Genomic DNA, 24,340 nt, shown 5'->3' with positions numbered 1-24,340 from the left:
TAATATATTCTCTTTTTTTCACTCAACTTATAACCAACACAACAAAAAAATCAAAACAAAATCTTTATTTAAATTTCCAACAGCAAAACTTACAAAAAAGAATGTGTGAAAAAGAAAACTCTAGTCTCAAGCCGCGAAATTGTTACAAGTTCTCTTATCAATTCGGCATGCTTTTTATTATTATTATTATTATTATGGAAACACAAAGGAAACGGGAAAGAAAAGCCGATATCTACTTCGATGATGATGAGAAGGATTGATTTTATATTTGAAGAGAAGCTGCTATGGAACTGGCAAGGCTAAGAACCTCAAACGGCGCTTTGTACATCACCTGTGGAACCGTGTCTGGGCACGAGTCGGTGATCCAGAAATAGGTTAGCCCGTTCTCCGGATGCCCTGTGGGAAACAAATCGGGGAAAAAAAATATAATTGAAATAAACATAAAAAGTTGTACCTTGAAAAATTTCCCAGATAAGGGAAAAAAACAGAGAACTTGCAACAAAAATGGATCACCGTAGAGAGGTATTACCTTCATTATCATGCTGGAATCGTTCCCACGATCTATTAGGAAATATTCCATGCGTTACATATGCACTGATTCTCGCTGCTCCGTGCTTCGCTAATACTTTCTATAATATATAAAAATCAGAAATCATATCAGTAGAAAAATAAATAGTTTATTTAATTTTAAATTTCATTTCACACTAACTCTTCTACACACTGAAATTTTTCAGTATCTTTTCTTAAGAAAAATGTTCCTTTTCGAATCAAGTAAAATTTTGAACCCGTATAAACGAAAGGGCACAAGAGGGATATTATGATCTTTTATAAATAAGAAAACATAAGCCCTTTTTCCGATGAGAGCCATATTGAACATTTGATTTGCTTACCTGGCATTCAAGCAATGTACCACCTGATTGGACTAGATCATCGACTATCACGACATGGCGTCCACTTGGGTCTCCTTCCTTGATCCGAACTATGCGCTGATCACCTTCCCGAACTTTAGCACAAACGATCTGAATATCAGTTGTCGAAAAGATTACAAAAGAAAAAGAATAGCGTGGTCGTTAAAAGTCTTAAATTTTATTCACTTCCAATGTAGACCAAACCAAGGTATTGGAAATAACAACTGAACGAATAAACGTTTTCAGATGAAGTACCGTTGGAAAATGTTGGAGTTGCTTGTGAAACCTCTTCCACGCACCGTCATCAGGAAAAGCTATGGAAATCTGTATCGGTGATAATAATTACAGATTAGCATAAGCATCGACTCCATCGAAGAAAAGAAGATATGTCATTGATCGAGGAACCACCATGATAACATATTATACATGTAGGACACTGGTAATTTTTCAGGAAATTAGGGACTTGAAAATGTAATGTTTGATAGAATACACCAAACGCATGAAAGTGGAAAACCAATACGAAAAATTAAAAAATTAAAAATAAAAATAATAATTTGGAGTTCTGATGATTCGAATATAGACGAGTCACCCGTAATAAGAACTCACATTATGCGAATCTGGGAGCTCCTGAAGCCTATTCAATAACAGAGGTATCCCACTTTCAAAGCACGGCAAAATATTGTCGCCGAAATAAAATCTCTCCTGCAACGAATAAAAATAAAAGAATGAAATGAAAAACGGTTTCCCTTTCATACATTCTAAAAAATTACATCGAAAAAACGAAGGGTTATATTTTTGTCATCTTCTCTGCTTAGTTCCTAAGTCTATACGTCGTATGATGACACTGACATAGTTGCACAAAAACAAAACATCCTTTTTTTTTTTTGTATTTGTTTTTTATCTTTCACAAAACCAGATTAGAACTCTAAAAACACGTACAAACATGATTAAACACCACGAAACCAAAGCCTATAAACTTGCCTAACCAAGTCACTCATTCTCTGGCTACTTGATCACCTTCCAAGCTAGGTCTCCGTATTCCTATAAGAGTTCAAAAAGGCTATAGGGACGGACCTGCAAGGCGTGGATGTCGAACGTGACGAGGCTGGTGGGCCCGCCTCTGGAGATGGGAATGTTGGAGAGGGTTCGGGCGAGAGTGAAGGCCGTCGCCACGTCACCCTCGTCCTCCATGCGCTCCGACGTTCCGGTCGGGAAGAACGGGAGGACCAAAGTGAACGACGATATGAACAGTTTTGGCAGAGCGTATATCACCGAAAGCTGCTCGAAGATCACTGCCGGGGAACTGAACGATGCCAGGAACGCCACGTGTTGACCGCGGATCCCCTGTGCGTTCGGAATGAATATATTGGGAAACCCGTCGTCGAATTTTCTAAGAAAACAGAAATTCAAGCTCTTGTTATGAATATGAATGGCTTTGTCTCTTCTCGAAAATTCGAAAAAAAAATCGGACGCTTCGAATAGTGAACTAGATGTGTGAAGATCATCTCGACGCAGATTCTGAGCAAAATTATAGAAGGAAAATAAAAAATAGCTAACAGTGACAACAAAATCAGTATCGGCTTTGTTTACCTGAAACCTAATTCTAAGCACGATTCTATGAAACAGAAATTCAAGTTTTTATCGTGAACAGCTTGATCTCTTGTCAAAATTTGAAAAATCTAATGTTTCGAATAGTGAACTAGATGTGTGTGTAGTTCGTTTCAACGCAAATTCTAAGCACAATTGTGAAAGAAAAATTCAAAATCCATCCTGAAAGCTAACAGTGACAACGAAATCAAACCAATCTAGAAGCCAATCAGTATAGGCATTGTTTCTTCAGCGACCTAATCGGCGTAAATTACTTGAAACCTTATTCTAAGCACTATTCTGTATATAAATTACAGTCCAAGCTCGAATTGGCTTCTCTCTTTTGGTTTCCGTAATCCTTACCTCCATGCGATTGAGCGAAGCTCGATGGAATCGGACTGAGCGGCGATCCGTTCGGCTAGAGACTTGGTCTCGGCGCAGTAGAAGAGGCAAACCTTCTTCGCGGTCATCGATTCCGCGGCGGACACAGAGGCGGCCATGGGAAGCGACGATGGAGGAGAATTTTCGGCGAACCGGAATCTCTCGGCGTCGACGGTGGTCCAATTTCGGGTATTCTCGAAGCTTCTGGCTTCGCTCCTGACCTGAACGAGGACTGCCTTGTCGTTGATATGCTTGGGAAGGTGAAGGTGAAGAAGAGAACGAAATGAGGATGAAGAAGAAGGGTCGAGAACTCTGGGAGAACGAGAGAAGGCATTGCTGGGATTTGAGGACAAAAATGACGGATTTGAAGCCGCCATTTTTGGCGGTCACCGCCAAAGCTCTGTCGCTACAACTCTGACTTTGGCGTAACAGATATTATTTGTTCCATTTTTTAAAATTAAATCCTTTTTTTTTTCGGTATGCTTTGTTTGCTTAGGTGTAACCACGTATCTATATGAAATCAATGTATTGTTAAGACTATATTATTTATACTTTGAATTAGAGTAATGCTATTCAACACGACTAACGATGTTGAACGCAACGCGACACGTGGATGTTCAGTGCCACGTGTCGCGTTATGAGTGGATCGTTCAATATCGTGAGACGTGTTGAAAAGCATTTCCGTTTGAATTATGATAATTATGGGTGTTCTTTTACATAATTACCCTTACAACACCTATATATAGAAAATAAATTTATCATACTCTAAAAAAAACTTAGGACTATTTCTCTCTAATCAAGTACCTATAACATAAATAATAAGAAGTAAGATCACTTTCAATTTTTATCCAGAAACCATCACGTGATTTTGTCAAATGGCGACACATGATAGCTTATGACTCTCTCTCTCTCTCTCTCTCTCTCTCTCTCTCTCTCTCTCTCTCTCTCTCTCTCTCTCTGAAGCGCGCTTGATTCAACTAGTCATGAAAAGATAATCTCGCCATACTGCTCAAGAGAGAATTTATCGAACGATAGTTTTCAAATATTTATCATTTTATTGTTGGGATTTCATGCCGAACCCCGCTCAAAACAGAAAGCGGAATAAAAATAATAGCAAATAAAAGACACAATGATTTATAGTGGTTCAATCTCAACATGAGATCTACATCCATTTTGCCGTTGCAAATCTACTGTAAACCTAAATCGGAAAAGGTGTTTACAAAACTCATTCTCTCTTTTATCTCTGTATCGACTCTCTCTATTTTCTTTTTCCACATATATGAGAGTGACGGCTACAACATACTTCAAGAGAAACAATTAGGGGCAACATACAGGCCTGAAAATACCCTAAAAACTCTTAACTAATTCCTGACCAAAAACGAAAAACATAATGTCGTATGATATCAGCTCGACGCGATATGCTCGTCGATCGATCCTAGTTCGGCAATCGACCTCGGTCTTCAGCATTCTACCTCGTCAGCCCAGCGCCGGTCTTCAACTTGTCAGCTCGGCGACCAATTAGGCTCCGCACACCAACATTTACACGGACTTGTTAGATTATGTGTAATTTTATACATAAAAATGAAACTTCTTAAACTATTTAATTTATGTACAATTATAATTTGTGCAATTAAAAAAAATCGTTAAATAGTTCAAGTTTAACATTCTCAGCAATTAAATTATTGACATATGTATACAATTTTTTTCAGTAGAAGTGACACTATTTGACAAGATTACATAATATATTATAGTAGTGCAAACGCAAATGACACTATTGACCAAGATTACATAATTTAGTACAGATGTATTAGGTTGAAAGAAGATAAATCTTTAACTTGTAAAGGGGCATGCATTTCTGTCGTTCAAGAGGTTCGAACCAAAGACCTCTCAGTCGAAGTATATGTACACAAAAATTTTATTGACACCTAATACTAATTGTTGTACACTCTATGATCATAAATTGAAATATTGATATTTGTTATCATTGATATAATCACGGGAATATATAATAAACATATTATTAACGCATGATTCTCAAACCATATGGTGGTGTAATTATTGTCGACTACAAAACGAGCAATTTTATATTTTATGAATTTCATATTACTTAATTATATCAATGTAACAAATTTGTCATTGTTGATTTACTTTCTATTTTCTGTCGTTATTTTTTGTGAGTTTATGTTTGGAGAATATCCCCATTATACAATGTACCCGCCACAAAATTTCCCATTGATATCTAATGTATCTTTAAAGTATTTGTTATTATCCGTTAATTGATATCTTTGTATCGAACTAAGATATCCCCTCGTTGACATTTTATTTTTTTTACTTTTCTTATTATTAAGGGTTATTAAGTTATATAGCCACAGAGTTATAGTGAATTGAGATATAACTCACATTTGGTTAATTTCTTGTAAATAGCCAAGTTAACTTATTAACAGATTAATAAAAGACTTATTTAACTCAGCCAAACATGTAAAAAAAGGTAGTTAATAGGTTGCCACGTATGCAAGTTGACTATTAACAAAGTATTTACCAAAGGTTGACTAATTTACAATTCATATAGTTTAGGTGGCTTACGTAGCCAATTTTTTGTATTATTAATTTATATAATTGTTGATACATGAAAATTATATACGTGATTATAAAATAAATGGACCGATTTTAGTGGAAATCAATCCAAATGAGAGAAATATTTAAGATACTATATACTTTGTTTTTTGTTGTAGTAGGCTAGTATTATTATTTTTTTTGTTGTAGTACACTACTCTTTTTTTTTATTCTTTTTTCTATTTTTTTTAGGATACTGCCCTATATGTTATGTTTGTAGGACTCTTTTTTTGTAGGAAATTTTTGTTGTAGGACGCTAGTACTTTACGTTGTAGGATTATTTCTTGTAGGAAATTTTTTGTTGTAGGACACTACCCTATGTTGTAGGAACCTTTTTTTTTCTATGGAAGCTAGTGCGTTTTGTTTTGATTTTCTGTGTAGATTTTGCTTGTTTGTGGGAGTGATCTTAACAACTGTTCTTTTTTATCTAGATCGAGTGAGAATGACTAAAGCGAATCGGACAATTGGGTATACGTCAAAAGATGAAGCAATTTCATATTCTTGTTATTTCCAAGTGGCTTGTCAAATATGAGTCAAACATTAACACAAACATATAATAGGCAATGAACAAAAAACAGAGGCATGGTCACGGCTGAGTTCCAAAAGTTGGAAAAAATCTTACAGTCCGATTTCTAAATATATAAAAAAGGGTAAACTAGCAACGTAGCCATTTTAAAACATGGTTTTTGGAATCTAGCCAACGTTTGGTAAATTTTGCAATCTAGCCATTTATTGAAATTTACGGATATAAAATACCTAATTTACCATTTTTCTTATACTTACTTGATCAAAACACTAGTCCACGTTTGACCGGTTTGAATTGTATACATCCAATTAATTTCAGATTTTTTCGTAATTTAATTGGATATTTAGCTAATTTAATAGGAAATTCGGTGATGTAATTAAAAGATAAAATTTAATGCAATAAATACACAAAAAATTTACCATAATTAACAGAAATTAACAAATCAGCAGAGATTAACAAAAATTTACAAACATTTACACTGTATTTGCTTACACGGCTATAATTTCAGCAATTTAATTTTAGCTTTTTGAATTCATAATATGATATTCGGTGATGTAATTAAAAGGGAAAGGAAATATTTATTTGATTGAATAAGTCAAACAAGATAATGAATACATGTAATTATGATAAAATCTCGTTCAAAATTAGAAAATAAATTTGAAAAACAAAAATACCGTATTAAATGCGTATTAAAGGAAATGGAAGAAATCGGCTCTACCTGCACATATGTAAATTTACCATAATTAACATAAATTAACAAAGCAACGGAGATTAACAAAAATTTACGAACATTTACACTGTATTTGCTTACACGGCTATAATGTTCATTAAAGAAAAAAAACGCTCAATAACCAACTTTGCCAAGTATAGATTTTTTTTTTAAATTCGAAATATAAACCGAATATAACAAATTCGGCTACAAAACCAAATTTCAAAACGTGGGCTAGTATTTTTGAAACCAAACCAAGGCTAATACAGTAAATACCATCTTACATAAATATGACTCGTCATCAAATTTGGCTAGATTCGAAAATTAAACGAAACGTTGGCTAGATTACAATTGCAACGTTTGATGTGGCTTAGATCGACTAATTTATCAAAAAAAAAAAAAAGAATCCAGGGACTAAATTTTGTAATCTTCAACATATGCATACTAACCTGCTTATGTTCTTGATGATCAAAGAAATTAGAGTGAATAGTATGATTTTCAAGTACATATATATACACACATATATTACTTGAGTACTTTTGAGATCCCTTAAGGCGGTGGGAGAGCTACTGCAACGATCCCACTCAATTACGTAAGCTCTTTATTATATGTCAAACTATATACATATACCTATACAATTAACTTCACAAAGGCAGTGGAAACTACATTCAACAAATCTCCTATGTGACCCTTATATACAACTAAGGCCATATGGGACCCACATACACATTGTACATTTGGAATGTTTTGTTAACTTTGGAATGTTTATACAGTTCAATTACATAAGGGCCTACACTAAACATATGTTGATACACATATGGGGCTTATACTACATAAATTAGTGGCTAACAAAAATTATCTTCATACAAGAAGATAAAATATGGTCATTCACAAACATTCACCTTATTAATCATTGGGATCAAATTTTCTTAACATGTCAATAATGCCTCACACATGTAAATTATGGTATTTACAATGATATGCATCATAAACATTCAGAGCCGTGCACACAATTCGTTCATAGGCTCATCGTTGAAAAAAAAATCCTTAGCTGACCAATAATGCCTCACACATACAATATTATATGATGTTTACAATTATATACATCAATTTTTCATGGGCTCCTATCGACCACAAATTTTCAATAATTCTCTTTGGCCAAAAACACATTACCAAACATACGGTCTTGAACTCAATTTTTAGGCTCGACATCTTGGTACAAATTTGCCAAACATATTATCTTGACCTAAACTTTTGGGCTTGACATATTTGTACAAAATTCAACATTAAATGCTTACCAAACTCCAAAAAAAAAAATAGCACTTTGTGTTTTAAAGTCTAAATTTATAAAATATCGACTTTACGACACGAGGACAATTGTTGATACATGAAAATTATATACACGATTGTGAAATAAATGGACTGATTTTGGTGGAAATCAATCCAAATGAGAGGAATATTTTTAGATTTGGAGTGGAGTGTTTTACTATTTTTATAAATGTAATTATACATATCTAGGAAGGGTAAAATTGAAACTCGCAAATAGTTTTTCAATAGAAGGGAAATTCCATCATTTGCAAGAACAAGAAAACAACAACAACAACCAGAGAAAAACAAGAGAGAGGATAAGAACAAGTCTCGATCTTGAATACAGAAACATAAAGTTCCGATAAAACTCTTTTTCGAAAGAATCGGTTTCCTCCCTCTTATTTACAAATATTATCCATCTTATCTCAGATTATAAACTAAATTATCGTCATACCTTGACCCACTTATAACAATAATTAAGTGTGAAATACAACTTACGAATTAAAAGTGAGTAGACAAAGACGAAAACTGCTTATATAAACGCTTATACCAATAAATTATGTGGACAAATGTGCCTCATATTTTTATGATTTTATGCCATTCATTGAGTTTGTTATTAAACAATAATCAAATTCAATGTTAACTTATTGTAAAGGTGTGGTATTTTTTCTTATTTTTAATTTTAAAGATTACAATTTTTTTTTATAAAGATTAAATAATGAAGACAAATGTTGTCTCATAAATTGAAATCTATGTTCTCACGCAGTAGAAAACTTCATTGACAGCAGGTAATACCACCCAAACTAGATTATTAGAGGATAAAAATAAAGTATTAATCAATAAATAAAACATAAAAAAAAAAGATAAAAGTATATTACTCTAAAAAATTGTAATATGTAAAATCCATGAAAGAAGGAAATGACATGAAATAAGGAAATGTAAAAATGACAAAGGACAACAATTAAGTTTTTTTTGAAAAAAAGGATCCTTAAGAATCGGGTCAAAGTTTACTTTTTATTCTTATCTCTATCAAAATTAAATCTATAGCCCTGAATTAAGTATTTTCCTTTAAAGTAAAAAAAAAAAAAAGAAAAAAAAAAGAAAAAGAAAAAAGAAGAAGAAGTTATTTTCCTTTATGAAAAAGTATTATGTGATTATCATCCACTTAATGATATTTCATAAAACATCATGGTTTCATAAGAGTTATCTATCCATAAAAACTTGAATATGAAATATGTTTGCATCAGTTTAAGGACAAAAAAATAAATTTTTGACTATATATTTATCATTTTCTTCTTAGAAAATGTAAAACAAAACCAATGAAAGTATGTCAACGACAACATTAAGAATAATATGACGTCTTTGAGAAACACGACAATAACGGAACATTGTCAAATGAGAAACGACATTCTCTTAGATATCACACACGAAATTATAATTTCAAATATAAGTACTTTCAAATAAAAGTACAAAAATCCAAAAAACGTTCAAATTATTGGTTTTATTTGCAATACATCTCTTCAGTCTTCACAAGTAGTCTGCGTTTATTTACATTTTGTTCCACCACTTGTGCTTTTTTGTGTGTGTGGAGGACAACATTGACAAGTCAATACTTGGCATTTGTCCATCTAATAACATATATTATTATCCTAGTTTTTTTTATTTATTTATTAAAGTTTATAACTAATTAAGTCACTTCAACCATATCGATTTTATTTTAGATAATATTTCAATTTTCTTTTAAATAGCTTTTAGGCTGACATGGCCGGCAAATTAGCATGCAAAAATTCCATTTTTAACCTTTCTTATTTCGTTACACGCTTTTATTTTAAAATTCAAAACTAAATATTTTTGTTTATAAATTTATCGTAAAAACTTTATTTGTTTCCACATTGGTAAAAAAAAAAAATCAACATATTTCTTAATTAAGTGATATTCATGAAGGGTCCAACGTTTAGTTTTATTTGGTCTTTAAGTTTTTTTTTTTATTATTCATATTTTTTCCATATTATACTCGTGGTTGGTTCATCTTGGACTAAACCTGGCTTGGCGGGAGGTACCGCGACTCCCGCTCCCGCCAAGCCCGGACTCCCGTTACTTGGGCAAACGGGAGTCCCGTCCCATTAATGAACGGGCAAACGGGAGTTCCGTCCCGTTACTTGGGCAAAAGGGAGTCCCGTCCCGTTAATGAACTCCCTAAAACAGCTCTTTTTTTTTTTGCCGTTGGATCTTTGATCCAACGGCCGAAATTAAAAAAAAAAAAAAAAAAAAAAAATCTTCACGGGACTAACGGGAGTCCCGGTCCCGTTAGTCGCACTAACGGGACTCCCGTCCCGTCCCATTACCAGTAACGGGAGTCCCGCTCCCGTTACTGTGCCTAACGGTAGCGGGGATTCCGTCCCGTCCCGCTACCGTTAGGCCAGGTTTATCTTGGACCTTGTTCGAATCCATGTCTATGTTCTAGAATTGGGTTTCTGATTTTTAATGTTATAAATCGTGTATGGTTAATAATCAATAATAATTGTCAATAAATTATTGGGTTTTTGGATTTTTGTCGTAACATTTTTATTTTTTGTTTTTGTAAATCGCGTATAGATAATAAATGCTATTAATTGTTGTCTTTTTTTTTAATTGAAATTAGTCAAGAAGGTATTTTGTTCAGTTTATAATTTAAGTGGCTAATTTTCAATTACTAATCAAATATTGGCTGAAATGCAATTTTCACGTTTTAATAAGGCTATTTAGCTATAATATCCTTGTTTGTTTAAGCTTTTTGGCGCAAATATAACCTTTATACATGATTCCTAATTTAGTCCATAACTTTTTTTTGAAATACATTTTATTCTCTAAAGCAATTGATATAGTATCTTTTTTTGGCTCTTTTTAAAAATATATTATTTTAAAAAATTTAACACCTAAAATATTTTATTCCATCTCTCCAACAACTAATTAAGAATAAATTATTTGATTTTATTTTCCTTATTTGTCTCTTATTCTCTAGTCCGCTCCGCACTCTTTTTTTTCCCCCTTAATTTGTAGCTACATGTATGTTTATAATTATATTACGGTTAGTACTTTTGTTATTAGCATATATTTGACGTAACTTCTTTGTTAGCAATCATGTGCAACATATTATTTACGAATAACATGTTCTCTCTCTTTTATCTCGACAACATTTTTTATGAATAAAATATTTAGACTATTTTTCTTGATTCTCTGCCCCGAAACTTGCTCTATTTGTTTTTTCTTTAATTGCTAGCTTATTGATATGATCATAAGTAATTATCGCGATTGATATCACAATTATTCTAAGGTAATTATATTTTTTACACCATCAAACTTATTAATGCTGACATCGTTTGGTATAGTTTTACTTAAAAAAAAATATCTTTATATTATACTTTAAAAAAAATTATTTTTTTCAAAAACCGCGGAAAATTTGTTTTTCTATTTTCTTCTATATTTTACAAAAGCACTATTTTACCAAACACTTTAAAATGATTGATGTTTTAGAAAAATCTAAAAATAAGTTTAATAAACTAAGCCAAACACAACCACTCATAACATTTGGTGTTCATAATTTTTTTATAGTAGTTAATATAACACAAGCATTAACATAAATTCGAAGAATGAAAACATGTGTGCTTTATTTTTCAGGAAAAAAAACTAATTACACAATTACGGATATTAATGAGTGAATGAAGATTACAAATCACAATATATATACATATATATATAAAATTAAATAGAACCATTGCTTGATTATAATCACACCATATCATTACCATAGGGTCACAAGTCACACCAAGAAAAACAAGTGCAAAATGACTAGAGCTACAAATGAAGGCCGTAGATTTATTGATGATATCAACCACTGCATTACCCTCAATGATATGATAATGATACAAATGTGTCAAGAACCAAAATTTATTCAAATAAAAAAATAAATAAATAAACCAAATCCTCTCAAGTCTCAAGTCTCATTATCTACCAAGAACTTGGCAGTTTGAAGCTGAGCCACACTTTCCCTTGGCGACCTTTATTATCCATTTTGGCTCAATCTAATTGGGAAAGGCAAAAACAAAGAATTCAATTTCAGTGGTTCTGGTTTTGCCAATGAATTGGGTTTCACACGTAAAGCCAAACAATATCAGCATGAATAATTTTCTGTTTATTTTTTTTTAATATATATATCTTAGAAAAAGAAAAAAAAATATGAGTGACAACAGAGTAAAGGGAAATAAAAAAAAGGATTTGGATTTGGATTACAATATTTATATTTGTGTGTCAGACAATTGGCAAGAATAATATTCCCTCAACCTCAAGTCTCTCTGTGTGGCAGAAGAACCAAACTCCCACCTGGGCTTGAAACTGAAACTCAGCTTCTTCTTCGCTTCGCTTTGGATTTTGACCAACCCGACTCCAAAGGTGAATCAATAATTAATTTAATTTACTAATTATATTAAAGCCTCAAACTTTTTCCCTGTTCATTGATTTCCATGGTCATTGTTACATGTTCAAAAACTCTCTCGGTGAGTTTATTAAATGCTATAGTCAGATTCCAATAGATTATGGGTCCGAATTTGATCAGAATCGACAAAAAGTTTCGATCTTTTTCACACAGTCATTTCATAATCGTGGTAAAATCCTGTTTTTTCTACAATGTCTCTCAGTGCAGGGTTTATTATTTAGTATCACTCTTTTCTAAGCCGATCCTTAATGTTCCATTTCTCCTTATCGGTAGTAAGAAACACTTGTGATAGTTTAGGGTGATTCTTATACATTATGGGTCCGAATTTGATCAGAATCCAAAAAAGATTCGATCTTTTTCACACTGTCTTTTCATAATCTTTGTGATATTAAAATTTTGTGCAATGTCTCTTTAGGTCAGAATCTGATTATTGTAATTATTATTTAGTATAATCAAACAGAGGTGGTAGGTCAAAATCACGATGCCTAGGGCTTTAGACCACGAGTTGATCAACGAGAATGTGAAGAAGACTCAATACGCTGTCCGTGGAGAGCTCTATCTCCGAGCCTCCGAGCTTCAGAAAGAGGGAAAGAAGGTACCAATATTAGAGCTCTTCTAATTTTTAAATAATTTTTTTAAAAAAATTAATTATTGTTTTAAATTCACTAGTTCAATGACGATTTATGTTCGTTACGCAGATCATCTTCACGAATGTCGGAAACCCCCACGCCCTCGGCCAGAAGCCTCTGACATTCCCTCGCCAGGTACATCACAAGAACTCGCTCGCTTCAATTGTTTTTTATTTTTATATTATTTTTGTATTTACAAGTGTTTAGAGGAAAATGAATGGACAAACGAACGAACTAACCAGCGTTTAATTAATTTATATGTTTATTTTTTTTAAGGTGGTGGCTCTGTGCCAAGCTCCGTTTCTTCTGGACGATCCCAACGTGGGTTTGCTATTCCCGGCTGATGCGATCGCTAGAGCCAAGCATTATCTTTCACTCACTTCCGGGGGCTTAGGTAACACGATTATTGTTTTAATTTAAAAAAAAAATAGTTTGAGTCAAGTCGAAACTGAAAATTCTTCGGTGATTTTTATATTTTATTTTTAGGTGCATACAGTGACTCCCGTGGACTTCCGGGGATAAGGAAAGAAGTCGCGGAGTTCATTGGACAGCGTGATGGATATCCGAGGTCGCAAACGATGCAAAGAATTGACTTTTTTTTTTTAAAATAATTAATTTTGTTGTGTTATATGTTTTGTGACTGAATTGTTTGTTTGCGGATTCGACAGTGACCCAGAGCTCATATTCCTCACCGATGGTGCAAGCAAAGGTGTGATGCAGATGCTAAACACTATCATCCGCGGCCCAGGAGACGGGGTAATTATAATAAATTTAAAAAAAAAAAAAAACTAAACAAAATCGCCAATCTGTTCTATGGTGTTGCTTTTTCTTCTCTTAAGGTGTGTTTGGAACGGGTAAAATAGGAGGAAAGAAAGATAGAATCCTTTGTATTTTCCCAGTGTTGTTTGGGTCGAGGGAAAATGAAACTGAGGAAGGAAAATATGAGGGAAAATGTATATAACTAAAATCGGTGATTCCATTTTACACTTCCATGACTTCCAAACTTCCAAACATAATAGAGAATTCTGATTTTCCCTCTCATTCTTCTTTTCCCTCGCATTTTCCGGGTTCCAAATGGATCCTTAGATTTGAGGAAATTATAGTAATAAGAAGATAGTCGGGGGTTAAATAGAGGGTACTTAGAAGTTAGTTAGCTTATAAACAAGAGGAATTAGTAGAGAACAAATCATAAAGAGGTTTATGAGAGATAAGTAGGAGGAAGAGATTCAGTTCATCATATTTTCAGCAATAAAAAAAAAATACCAGTTCATATAAAATTCAGGGAGAATCTAAAAACAATGTGGTCCAATGAGGCCTTTTGTTCTAGATAGGGCTTTTATTGGTTTAGGATTTAGTATATTTCTGTTTAATTAAATCTCTCTCTTTTTTCCTGGCCAGATTTTGGTTCCGGTCCCGCAATACCCGCTCTACTCGGCGGCGATAACTCTTCTCGGCGGCGATCTCGTTCCGTATTACCTCGAAGAGACCGCAAACTGGGGCCTCGATATCAACAATCTCCGACAGTCCGTCGCGACAGCTCGTTCCAATGGAATCACCGTGAGAGACCGCTTATCTTTTTTTTTTTTTTTTTTTTAAACAGAAGGTTTAGTGAATAAGTTAATTTCTTTGTGGTAGGTGAGAGCGATGGTGATCATAAACCCGGGAAACCCGACCGGTCAATGCCTGAGCGAAGCGAACCTGAGAGAGATACTGAGCTTCTGTTTCCACGAGAACCTGGTTCTGCTCGGGGACGAGGTTTATCAGCAGAACGTGTACCAGGACGAACGCCCTTTTGTCAGCGCAAGAAAGGTGTGTGTGTGTGTGTGTGTATTGTAGAATCTTAATCTGGGTCGTTGGATTTCTCGATTCTGATGTGATGAAACTGGCAGGTTTTGATGGACATGGGACCGCCAATGAGCCGCGAGGTTGAGCTCGTCTCATTCCACACCGTGTCGAAAGGATTCTGGGGCGAGTGTGGTCAGCGCGGCGGTTATTTCGAAATGACCAATATTTCTCCACAGGTTTGGATTATCTTATTACGTGTATTTTTGTATGTATAGGTTTGGTGCTTGACACTATAGTGGTCTTTCTAGTGGTCCTAGAGATACAAAGTTATTCTTGTTCCGTATTTGAACTGAAAATTTTCGAAGAGAATTGTGGATCATATGGAATCAGGATCTTTTTTTTTTTTTTTTTCCTTCTGTGCCTCTCTGATTAAATTGTGCATGTCATTCGAAGATGACATGTCATAATTTAATCGGAGAGACAAGGAGGGAGACGTAAAAAAAACAAAAAAAAGAACAAGAGATTCAAATTTTTATCATATGAAGGTTCTAACGCAACATCTTTTTGTTCATTAATATTTTCCTTCTTTGCAAAATGCTCTTTCCAACTTCGAGAGTGAGATTCAGTGTAGTTTTTCTTTCATCTGATTTCACGCTTTCCCAATAACAGACCGTGGATGAGATCTACAAGGTTTCATCTATATCGCTGAGTCCAAACGTGCCTGCACAAATATTTGTAAGTCAAGACTCGGATAATCTTTTTTTTTTTGTCTGTGTGTGTATCACATAGCTGGACTTGAAACTATAGTTCGCTTAGAAATTTCATATTCATAATTTCGTGAAATCTCGCAGATGGGATTGATGGTCAACCCTCCCAAACCCGGAGACATTTCTTACGAGCAGTACATGAGAGAGAGGTATGCCCGCCCGGGACTCCATTCCATCATTTGTATAAGAAGTCTTGACCCAAATGTGATATCTATCCACTTATTTCGTCTTCGAAAAAAGAAAAAAAAAATGAGCTTTTGATGAATCTATGGCGGTCATCGATTACATTGCAGCAAAGGAATTCTTGAATCGCTGAGGAGGAGAGCGAGGATAATGACCGACGGATTCAACAGCTGCAGAAATGTTGTGTGCAACTTCACCGAAGGTAACAATTTTTTTTTTTTTTTTTTTTTTTTTTTTTTTTTTTTTTGGAGTTAAAATTTTAAAAAATAAATTTATTTTTTTGAAGGTGCAATGTATTCGTTCCCTCAAATTCGGTTGCCGCCAAAGGCGATGGAGGCAGCGAAAGCGGCCGGGAAAGTGGCCGATGTTTTTTACTGTCTCAAGCTGCTTGAAGCCACTGGCATTTCCACTGTTCCTGGCTCTGGATTTGGCCAGAAAGAAGGGTAATAACTACTATAATAATAAATATATACAAAATACCTCAAATTTTTAGCAAAATAGCTGAAGTTGCACTTTTTTTTTTCTTTTTTTTTTAATACGTGTATATTAGACATTTACCCGAATTTAAAATAGGGTTATTAAGTTATATAGCCACACGGTTATAGTGAATTGGGATATAGCCCATCTTTCGTTAATTTCTTGTAAATAGCCAAGTTAACTTATTAACAGATTAGTAAAAGACTTATTTAATTCAGTCAAACATGTAAAAAAATATAGTTAATAGGCTGTCACCTATGCAAGTTGGCTATTTACAAAGTATTTATCAAAGGTTGACTAATTTACAATTCCTATAGTTTAGGTGACTTACGTAGCCAATTTTTTGTTTAAAATAAGCGTCGACTATTTTATCGATTTTTAGATAAATTTTAACTATTTTGCAAATTCATTGCTTTCATTTTAGTTCCTAAAACTATTGGTTAGAAAAATAATTTAAGGACCAAAATACTCTTAAAATGTCAAATTTTAAAAATGCTATTTTACTGATTCCATTTTCCAATCTCAAATGTAAATTCCTTATCAGGTCTATCTACTTTATATCCTAACTTTTCAGAATCTTTTTTTTCTTTTATCATCATTCCTTTAAGAATATTGATTCTAATTGTCATCCACTAAACTGACACTACTTTTCTTAGATTTGTACTTCGTTACATCGACAAAAGTTTTTTCTTACAAACCAGCTCAGAGTATACCAAATTAAAACAGTTCTAACTTTTATTTTTGTTTTTTTATAAATAAAAAAGGATCTTTCAACTATATAACCATTTGACTTATAGCATTTTATATAATAGCCATTTTTTTTGTTAATTTTCTATAAATAGTCATCTCAATTTATTTACGGCATTTAAAAAAACAAAAAAAAAACTCAAAATAAGCGGGAATGTTTTTGAATATTTTTGTCTTTTTTAGTGTCGTAAATAATTTGAGGTGATTATTTACAAAAAGTTGGTTATCTAGCGATTCTTAGACTTTCGGTGGTTTATTTGGCTAATTTTTTGAATAAAAAATGTAGGGTGTTTCATTTGAGGACTACCATTTTACCGGCGGAAGATGACATGCCAGAGATAATGGCGAGCTTCAAGAAATTTAACGACGAATTTATGGAGCAATATGAAGACCATAGAGGCTATTCAAGAATGTGAAAGGCGATTAAAAATAAAAATCCCTCGAGAATTCATATCAAAACCATGTATGATATTCGTAGCTACTTTGATTTTATACTTCTCTCCGCCCTCGTCAACAATTAGGATTCAAACATCCTTCATGGTCAATGATCATGTTGAAGAATGTTCCTTCCTTCTCAAACTACTCTCTTTCATCCATCTATATTGTATCTCATTCTTAATTAAGCACCTATTAATTGAATAAGCTTTTCGACTAAAATTCTAACAATTATATACCTTGAATCTTGTTGAATGAATTAACAAAAGAAAAAGAACTAAGACAAAAATGGCATGTATATCTAAAGTACTATGGTGTCGTTTTTCTACTGTGGAAAAATGACAATCCAACTAAAAAAGACTATGAAGACCCGAAAGCAAGAGATTGAGTCACTAAGCCAAAGAAACAAGAAAGGCAAGAAAATAACACCCAAATCATCACACGTTTGTGACAAGAGGCGCACACGACACAACCTCATCCTCGATGGGTGCACGACAAGGACCTCTTTGGCATCGTTCGCACGCATGAACATGTTTGTCTCTGCAGTACCCGATCGTGTGCAACGCAAGCCCCGCGATAGCCTTCTTCTTGTGCCTAGTCTTCGTGGTACATCCCATACGTCAGATTTTGTCCATTCGGCGCCTAATTATGCAACAAACCCTTGTACACGCCACATGACCATCTTGTGACAAGTGCAGCCGAGTCATCCCGCCATCCAACCCATTTCCCGGTGTCTTGATCGGGCATTACTCATTTGCACCATGGCCATACGTTGAAGATCTTGCGCCTCAGCAGACCAAGCCACTGTTAAGATTCGACACACAAATCAGACCTAAAATCATAAACAAATTCGCAAAGAATAAAATTAGCACTCAGATTTATAGTGGTTCGTTTTCAATGCGGAACCTACGTCCACTTTGCCGCTGCAGATTCTCACTAAAAAAACCCAAATCGGGAGAATAGGTGTTTACGATTCTCTTGCGATCTACAAAGAACATTGGCGCGTAGGGTATTTATAAGGAACACATTAAGGCTAACAGACATACCTGGGATTCCAAAAATACCATCAACTAATAATTCGCAAATCATCGTCGTAAGGTCTTCAGTCGTCATCTCGATGCCGAGTAGGCTCCACAACTCTAACAACCATGAGGTATTCTATCACTCTCGACTCCTCAGTCTACGTCCCTAGCTCGTCTGACTATCACAGATCGACCCTTCGACGCACAGTCCTGCGATACACAACATCCATAGCTCGGTTAAGGCCTCGCATAAGATCTACACCACCCTTCTCACATACACTTGAGCCATCCATCTCATTCGATTTGCCCAACTAGCCCGTGAAACCTCCCATAAAACCTCCCATATGCAATGGCTAGCATCCACACGACAAGTCCTTGGCCATGCAACCCGGCCTCATGCGATGAATCCATTTTGCCACCTACCCCTTGCCACATGGCTCCTTTAAGCCTATTTTGGGCCACTCTCTCGTAGGCTCGTGACTCCAGTATGTATACCAAACGACAGAGAACCAAAAAAACTATTTCAGGCGAAGAACAATAACGAGCCCTGAAAATCTCTCTCTTGCTACTGTTTTTGGATCCAATCCTCAAGTGCTTCGTGCGTTATTGAGCGTCTTTAACCAAAAAAGACATATTAACGTATGACCTCGACTGATCTCCTCGACTGATCTCGAGAATCTTTCCCACAAAACAACAACTCAAACAAGTCACAATGTATAAATAATCAAATTTGTCGTTGTCATGTGTGCTCTAAATGTGGATAAGAAAATAGTACTTATTAAGGAATGAACTTTAGTCCTCCATATATTAAATGATAATTAAATAGTAAGGGTGAACTTTCTTTGTCCACATTATTTTTGGCTTTAAGAATATTATTTTCACTAGGCTTACCGAAGAATTTCTCTTGCTAAAGTTTGCATCTTTATTTTTTCTTTTTCCTTTTTTGTCATAAATAGTAAGAAAAATTAAAAGCAAACCACATCTTCCTTTCTATCGGTTACATGAACTTAACCCTCTTCTTTGTCCAAAGATTCAAACAGAAGAATATAAGAAGAAGATAAAAATACAAAATACCCTTTAAAGTATAACTCTTTTTCACATGAAGTAGACTTTCTGCTTGGTCCACCCCAGAGACATGTTTTTTTGTTCATAATAAAATTTCTGAAACAATCAAGTTGAAATGAATAATTAATGCAATAACACTTTTTGGCACACATCATAGAACAATTACAAATTCTTTTCATTTTTATTAAAACTGAACTATTCAAGTTCAACCATGAAATTACAGTGACTGAAGCCTGAACAGGACTACAGGTCTAGGCAGATCTTAATTTATGAATCGATGTACCTTTTTTTTATTTTTCTTTTGAAAAATATACAGATAAAAAGCTGAAACATTCACTTTCACATGAAATACATCTGTCAAAAGCAATGCATGACAAGCTGACACATACCATATATATACATATATCTTTAAATTTGTATATATCATTAGATTTTGTGATCTAACGCATGATGATTTATGGGACTGCAACGAAATCTAAAAATTAAAAAGCATTGAAAGTAAAAATCAATATTATAATGCGGTATCAAACGAGGAAACATATTTTCTATTTCTTTCTTAGCTCGTGATCATTAATATGCTGTTATGATATGATTGTTGAAGATATTATTAGGAAGGTACATATTGCAATTTTTTTAATACATAATTGATAAAAAAAATAATATGAAATGTTTTGTGTCACGTGACTACGTGAGGCTTAATAACAAGATAAAGATCTCCTTAAAGCAAAAAAAAAAAAAAAAAAAAAAAAAAAAAAAAAAAAAAACTCCTCGTCTTGCCTCTTATTGTTTTCCTATTTTTGGCATTATCGTGTCTTTTTTTAAATCATTGGTGTAATAAACCATTTTTAATCTAAAATATATTTTGACGTGTTATATGCACGTGTTTTTTTTCACACCAAATAACATTTTTCGGAAGCATGTAACGATAATTAAAAGTTAAAACGACATTTATATTATTATTTATTCTAGATGGAACGACCGCGAATATCTTTTTGCCGTTACTATTTCACCAAACGAATAAAGTTAGTTACACTCTCTAGATTAAAATCACGATGTAATTAATTATGTATCTGTTTGTTTGTTGAGAGTTCAGCTGAATGTTTTTCGGAAATAACATTTTTCGGAAAGTATGCTATTATAGATACAAAACATTTTTTTTTTCTTCTCCTAGCTGGAAATCGCAAATAAATTGGAGCCGTTATTATTTCACCCAACTTATGTAGTTAGTTACACTCTAGATTGCAAAACCATTTCATTGTGTTTTTTTTTTCAAGTTAAGCTGAAAATTCTCACAACACAAAATCCAGCTTAAATAAAAGTCAGGTTAATTATTTTTCTATATTGGAAAGAAAGATATCTACAGCTTTAAACATGTTTCTGTTAGGGGAAATTTAAATATGTTTCGCATTCACTGAAGAAATTATTGAAACATGTACTTTCTATAAATAAAATAAAAAAATTAATTGGATTTTGTTAGAATACTTAAGCTCTTAACATTCAGATTTAAATATAATATATCATAAATCCAAATCGTAACATTTTTCTATCTATTTTTACGCATGAATAACTATAGTAAATAATATATTAAAAAACACGACAGTAAATCCATAAACATTTCACCAAATTACTATATAAATGAATAACAAACTATATTTCAAGAGAGCAACAACAATAATAAAAATAACATAAGGACTACTTTATTGAATATGTATACGGTATTGTCGCATTTTCAGGAGTAGTCAATACAGAATCTGTATCTTTTAACGTTGAATCAAAGGTCGATCACACGAGAAAAAAGAAAAAAAAATCTTTATATATAAATATAAATTGTATTTTTCTTTAGTTAAATAGCACTAATTGAATAGCTATTTGAAATGAACTTGTAAAATAGCTACGGATTATTTAAAAATAGTAAAATAATACAAATGTGGAAGTAGGACGGAGCCAGATAAATTTATCATGTGAGAGGTTAATTTGAAAAAAAAAAAAGTTCAAAAAAGATTAATTTGTAAATTTTTAAGGTAAAAAATTATAAATTGAGGGGGAGCTTGAGCCTCAGTCTACTGTAAATCTGTTTCTGTATACAAGTATCGAATTTCATGTGATAAATTATTTATCTAAATCATAAAAAAAAAATATTGCTGAAAGTTTAAATTTTATTATTTTGTTAATTAATAAGGTACAAATAACTATTTTGTATCATTTATCTTTTACGAAAAGGAAACAAAGAAAAAAAAAATTTAAAGCTGAGGTAACTTAAAAAAAAAAAAATCGTAAACGTAAAAGGAAAGGAAAAGGAAATTACCCAAAAGAAAAAAAAAAAAAGAAAAAGGAAGCAGAAAAGGAATACTTAAGAAGTGTTTGGCGATCCCCAGACCCTCAAAACTAGGCGCCAAAAAATCCAGGTCAGTCTTCTCTCTCCTGCCCGCGGTCAACTATATTTTCACGGTCAGCTCTCTCTCTCTCTCTATATATAAATCACAGACTCTCACCTGTGTCACGCGTTTCCTCGGGTTCTTTTCTTTTCCCTTTTTTTTTCTCTCTCTCTCTCTCACTCGCTTTCTTTCCTTTTTTTTTCACTTCACAATTAAACCCATATCTCAGTCGAATCACACTTTCGATCGTTCGATGTTAATGGGACTCTCCGAGAACAAGAAGAAGCACCGCCGCAACCAAGCGGCGATCGAAATCGACTCCGACGCCGCGGCGGCGATCCGGCTGATCGCCGGAATTCCGATCCTGAAGCCGGTATACACCGCCGTTGACCAGTCAACGGAGAGATCGGATCAGGAGTGCGTGACTCCCAAGGGAGAGGAATCGAGGATTCCTCCGGTGCTGACGTGTCCTCCGGCGCCGAGGAAGAAGAGGAAGGCCTCGAGAAAGTGCAAGTGTCATGACGTCACCGTTGTCAGAGAGTTCTTCAGTCTTCCGGCGGATTGGGAAACCGTATTCACTTCTAATTCTATACGGAATCACGACCTTCAAGTTCAAAGGGCTCTATAGTCGATTTTAATTTTATTTTATATGATCATAGGTCACTTTTGAATTTTTTTAGTTTTATCATTAGCTGATTTGATTTTTTTTTTTTTTTTTTTTAGAGTTAGCTTAGATTTTTCTTGCTACTTTATAGTGATGGTCTGGGAAGTTTATTTGTGTTTATTTATTTGATGTATATATAGGTTAAATATATGATGATTAATAATAGGACAATAATTCTCCATATTGTGTTGATGTATATTTCAAACGTAGCGTGATTTTGATTTGAGATTTTGATCACACACACACACAAAAAAAAAAAAAAAAAAAAAAAGAGAGAAAAAGTACAGGTACTAAACTATTCATGGTCATGCGTAAGAGTGTGACATAAATTATGTTATATATGAATTTATAAGAAAGCCAAATCATTTTTCAAATATGTAGAAAAGATAAAGAAGGACGATGTTTATCGTGAAAGTTGAGTCTTTTCATTGATTACTCATGTAAGCTTTCTTAAAACTAGTATTGCCTCTCTCTCTCTCTCTCTCTTTTTTTTCCCCTCAATTATTATTAATATTAAAGTCTCTTCTCAAGAACATTATTTTAGACATGAACATTTTTATTTTATTTTGTTCTTACCCTTTCAAATTTGTACATCATCACCACCCACCCTCCTAGGACGGTCATGAATCACAGTGGGAAGGTTCTTTAAAATTATTTTTATTTTAAGGTCATTTTTTATTTTTTTAATTTAGTAATTCAAATTTTTGTGTGTGACGGCTTATATATGGATATAAAAAAGATGACAAAATGCATGTGATACAGGGAAAGATTAGAATCCTATGCCCACTTGAATGGTCCTTATTGTGTGACACTATTTACACTTTCCAAGTTCCAAGCTTTTGCAGTGTAGAGCCAATAATTGACAAAGCTACTTTGATGAGTGATGAGTGAGACAATTACTATAATTATTATTATTATTATAAAAGTATTTTAAAATCTTTTGTGACATGCATAGATCTAGCTATATCTTATTATGGAATATGTTCATCCCATATAGAGAATGTGCTATCACGGCCAAAAAAAAAAAATTGATGGGTGAAAGAAGAGTGAGGTATATAAATATGACCGAATCTTTTATATATACAAAATATATATTTCAATCAACTATACAAAAATGTTGTCCTTGGGATCGGTGCCTGTCTATCAAGCAATAATACCTTTACACAGCTTTTAAAGTCTAATGCTAATCAATCCTAATTGGCATTTAGTGGGTCATTTGGATTAGGTCAAGTTTCTAATTAAAAACCCTTTTATTCTTTTTAATTGTCAAAGTGAAACCCCATTATCGCAAAAAACATCACATGGAAGTAAGTGGTCTCAACTCTTTTAAATTCATAAGGTTCCCTTACACATATGCATATCCATATTGCTTTGAGTTATATTTTTATCATCTGAGTTAAACATGCATAGCGTTGTTGATCTAAAGAATATGCTAGTAGTGTGTAATATATTATATGCATATATATTGGGTGTCGTGTGGTTGACAGCCATTTTACGTAATATTTAAATAAAAAATGAGATGTAGGAATCTGATCATCTCTCTAGAATCAAAATTGATCGATCACACAGAGAAGATTCTCAAAAAATGCAGACACATATAACCCTTCAGCTATAAATTTAAAGTTTTTAATTATAATTTTTAGTCATGATTTTTGCATATATATGATCTTAAATAAATTTTGAAAAAT

The 24,340-nt window shown here is 33.4% G+C and overlaps 3 protein-coding genes across 3 annotated transcripts; 2 read left to right on the top strand and 1 right to left on the bottom strand.

Annotated features, from left to right (window-relative positions):
* Positions 1–47: 47 nt before the first annotated feature.
* On the bottom strand, positions 48–3,378 carry PRS3 (phosphoribosyl pyrophosphate (PRPP) synthase 3). The gene is made up of 7 exons (XM_089608960.1): positions 2,859–3,378; positions 1,983–2,298; positions 1,515–1,610; positions 1,164–1,232; positions 891–1,019; positions 530–629; positions 48–396 (listed from the first exon to the last, which is right to left on the bottom strand). Exons 1-7 carry the CDS (start codon positions 3,251–3,253, stop codon positions 263–265), a joined length of 1,239 nt encoding a protein of 412 aa, XP_089465086.1. The 5' UTR covers positions 3,254–3,378; the 3' UTR covers positions 48–262.
* Positions 3,379–12,196: 8,818 nt separating this feature from the next.
* On the top strand, positions 12,197–17,748 carry AOAT2 (alanine-2-oxoglutarate aminotransferase 2). The gene is made up of 14 exons (XM_089608933.1): positions 12,197–12,460; positions 12,951–13,098; positions 13,202–13,267; positions 13,409–13,526; positions 13,619–13,700; positions 13,801–13,888; positions 14,531–14,689; positions 14,768–14,941; positions 15,022–15,153; positions 15,587–15,652; positions 15,769–15,833; positions 15,978–16,069; positions 16,154–16,310; positions 17,378–17,748. Exons 2-14 carry the CDS (start codon positions 12,985–12,987, stop codon positions 17,505–17,507), a joined length of 1,443 nt encoding a protein of 480 aa, XP_089465059.1. The 5' UTR covers positions 12,197–12,460; positions 12,951–12,984; the 3' UTR covers positions 17,508–17,748.
* Positions 17,749–22,118: 4,370 nt separating this feature from the next.
* On the top strand, positions 22,119–22,857 carry LOC149403280 (cyclin-dependent protein kinase inhibitor SMR6-like). The gene has a single exon (XM_089608934.1). It carries the CDS (start codon positions 22,242–22,244, stop codon positions 22,614–22,616), a length of 375 nt encoding a protein of 124 aa, XP_089465060.1. The 5' UTR covers positions 22,119–22,241; the 3' UTR covers positions 22,617–22,857.
* Positions 22,858–24,340: the final 1,483 nt, after the last annotated feature.

The sequence above is a fragment of the Urtica dioica genome, chromosome 3 (genome assembly GCF_054948205.1).
Source record: "Urtica dioica subsp. dioica isolate 48M chromosome 3, U.dioica_male_clone48M_v1_H2, whole genome shotgun sequence".
Lineage (NCBI taxonomy): Eukaryota > Viridiplantae > Streptophyta > Magnoliopsida > Rosales > Urticaceae > Urtica > Urtica dioica.
The sequence above is the reverse complement of the archived record's forward strand: the minus strand, read 5'-3'. Positions and strand labels throughout refer to the sequence as shown.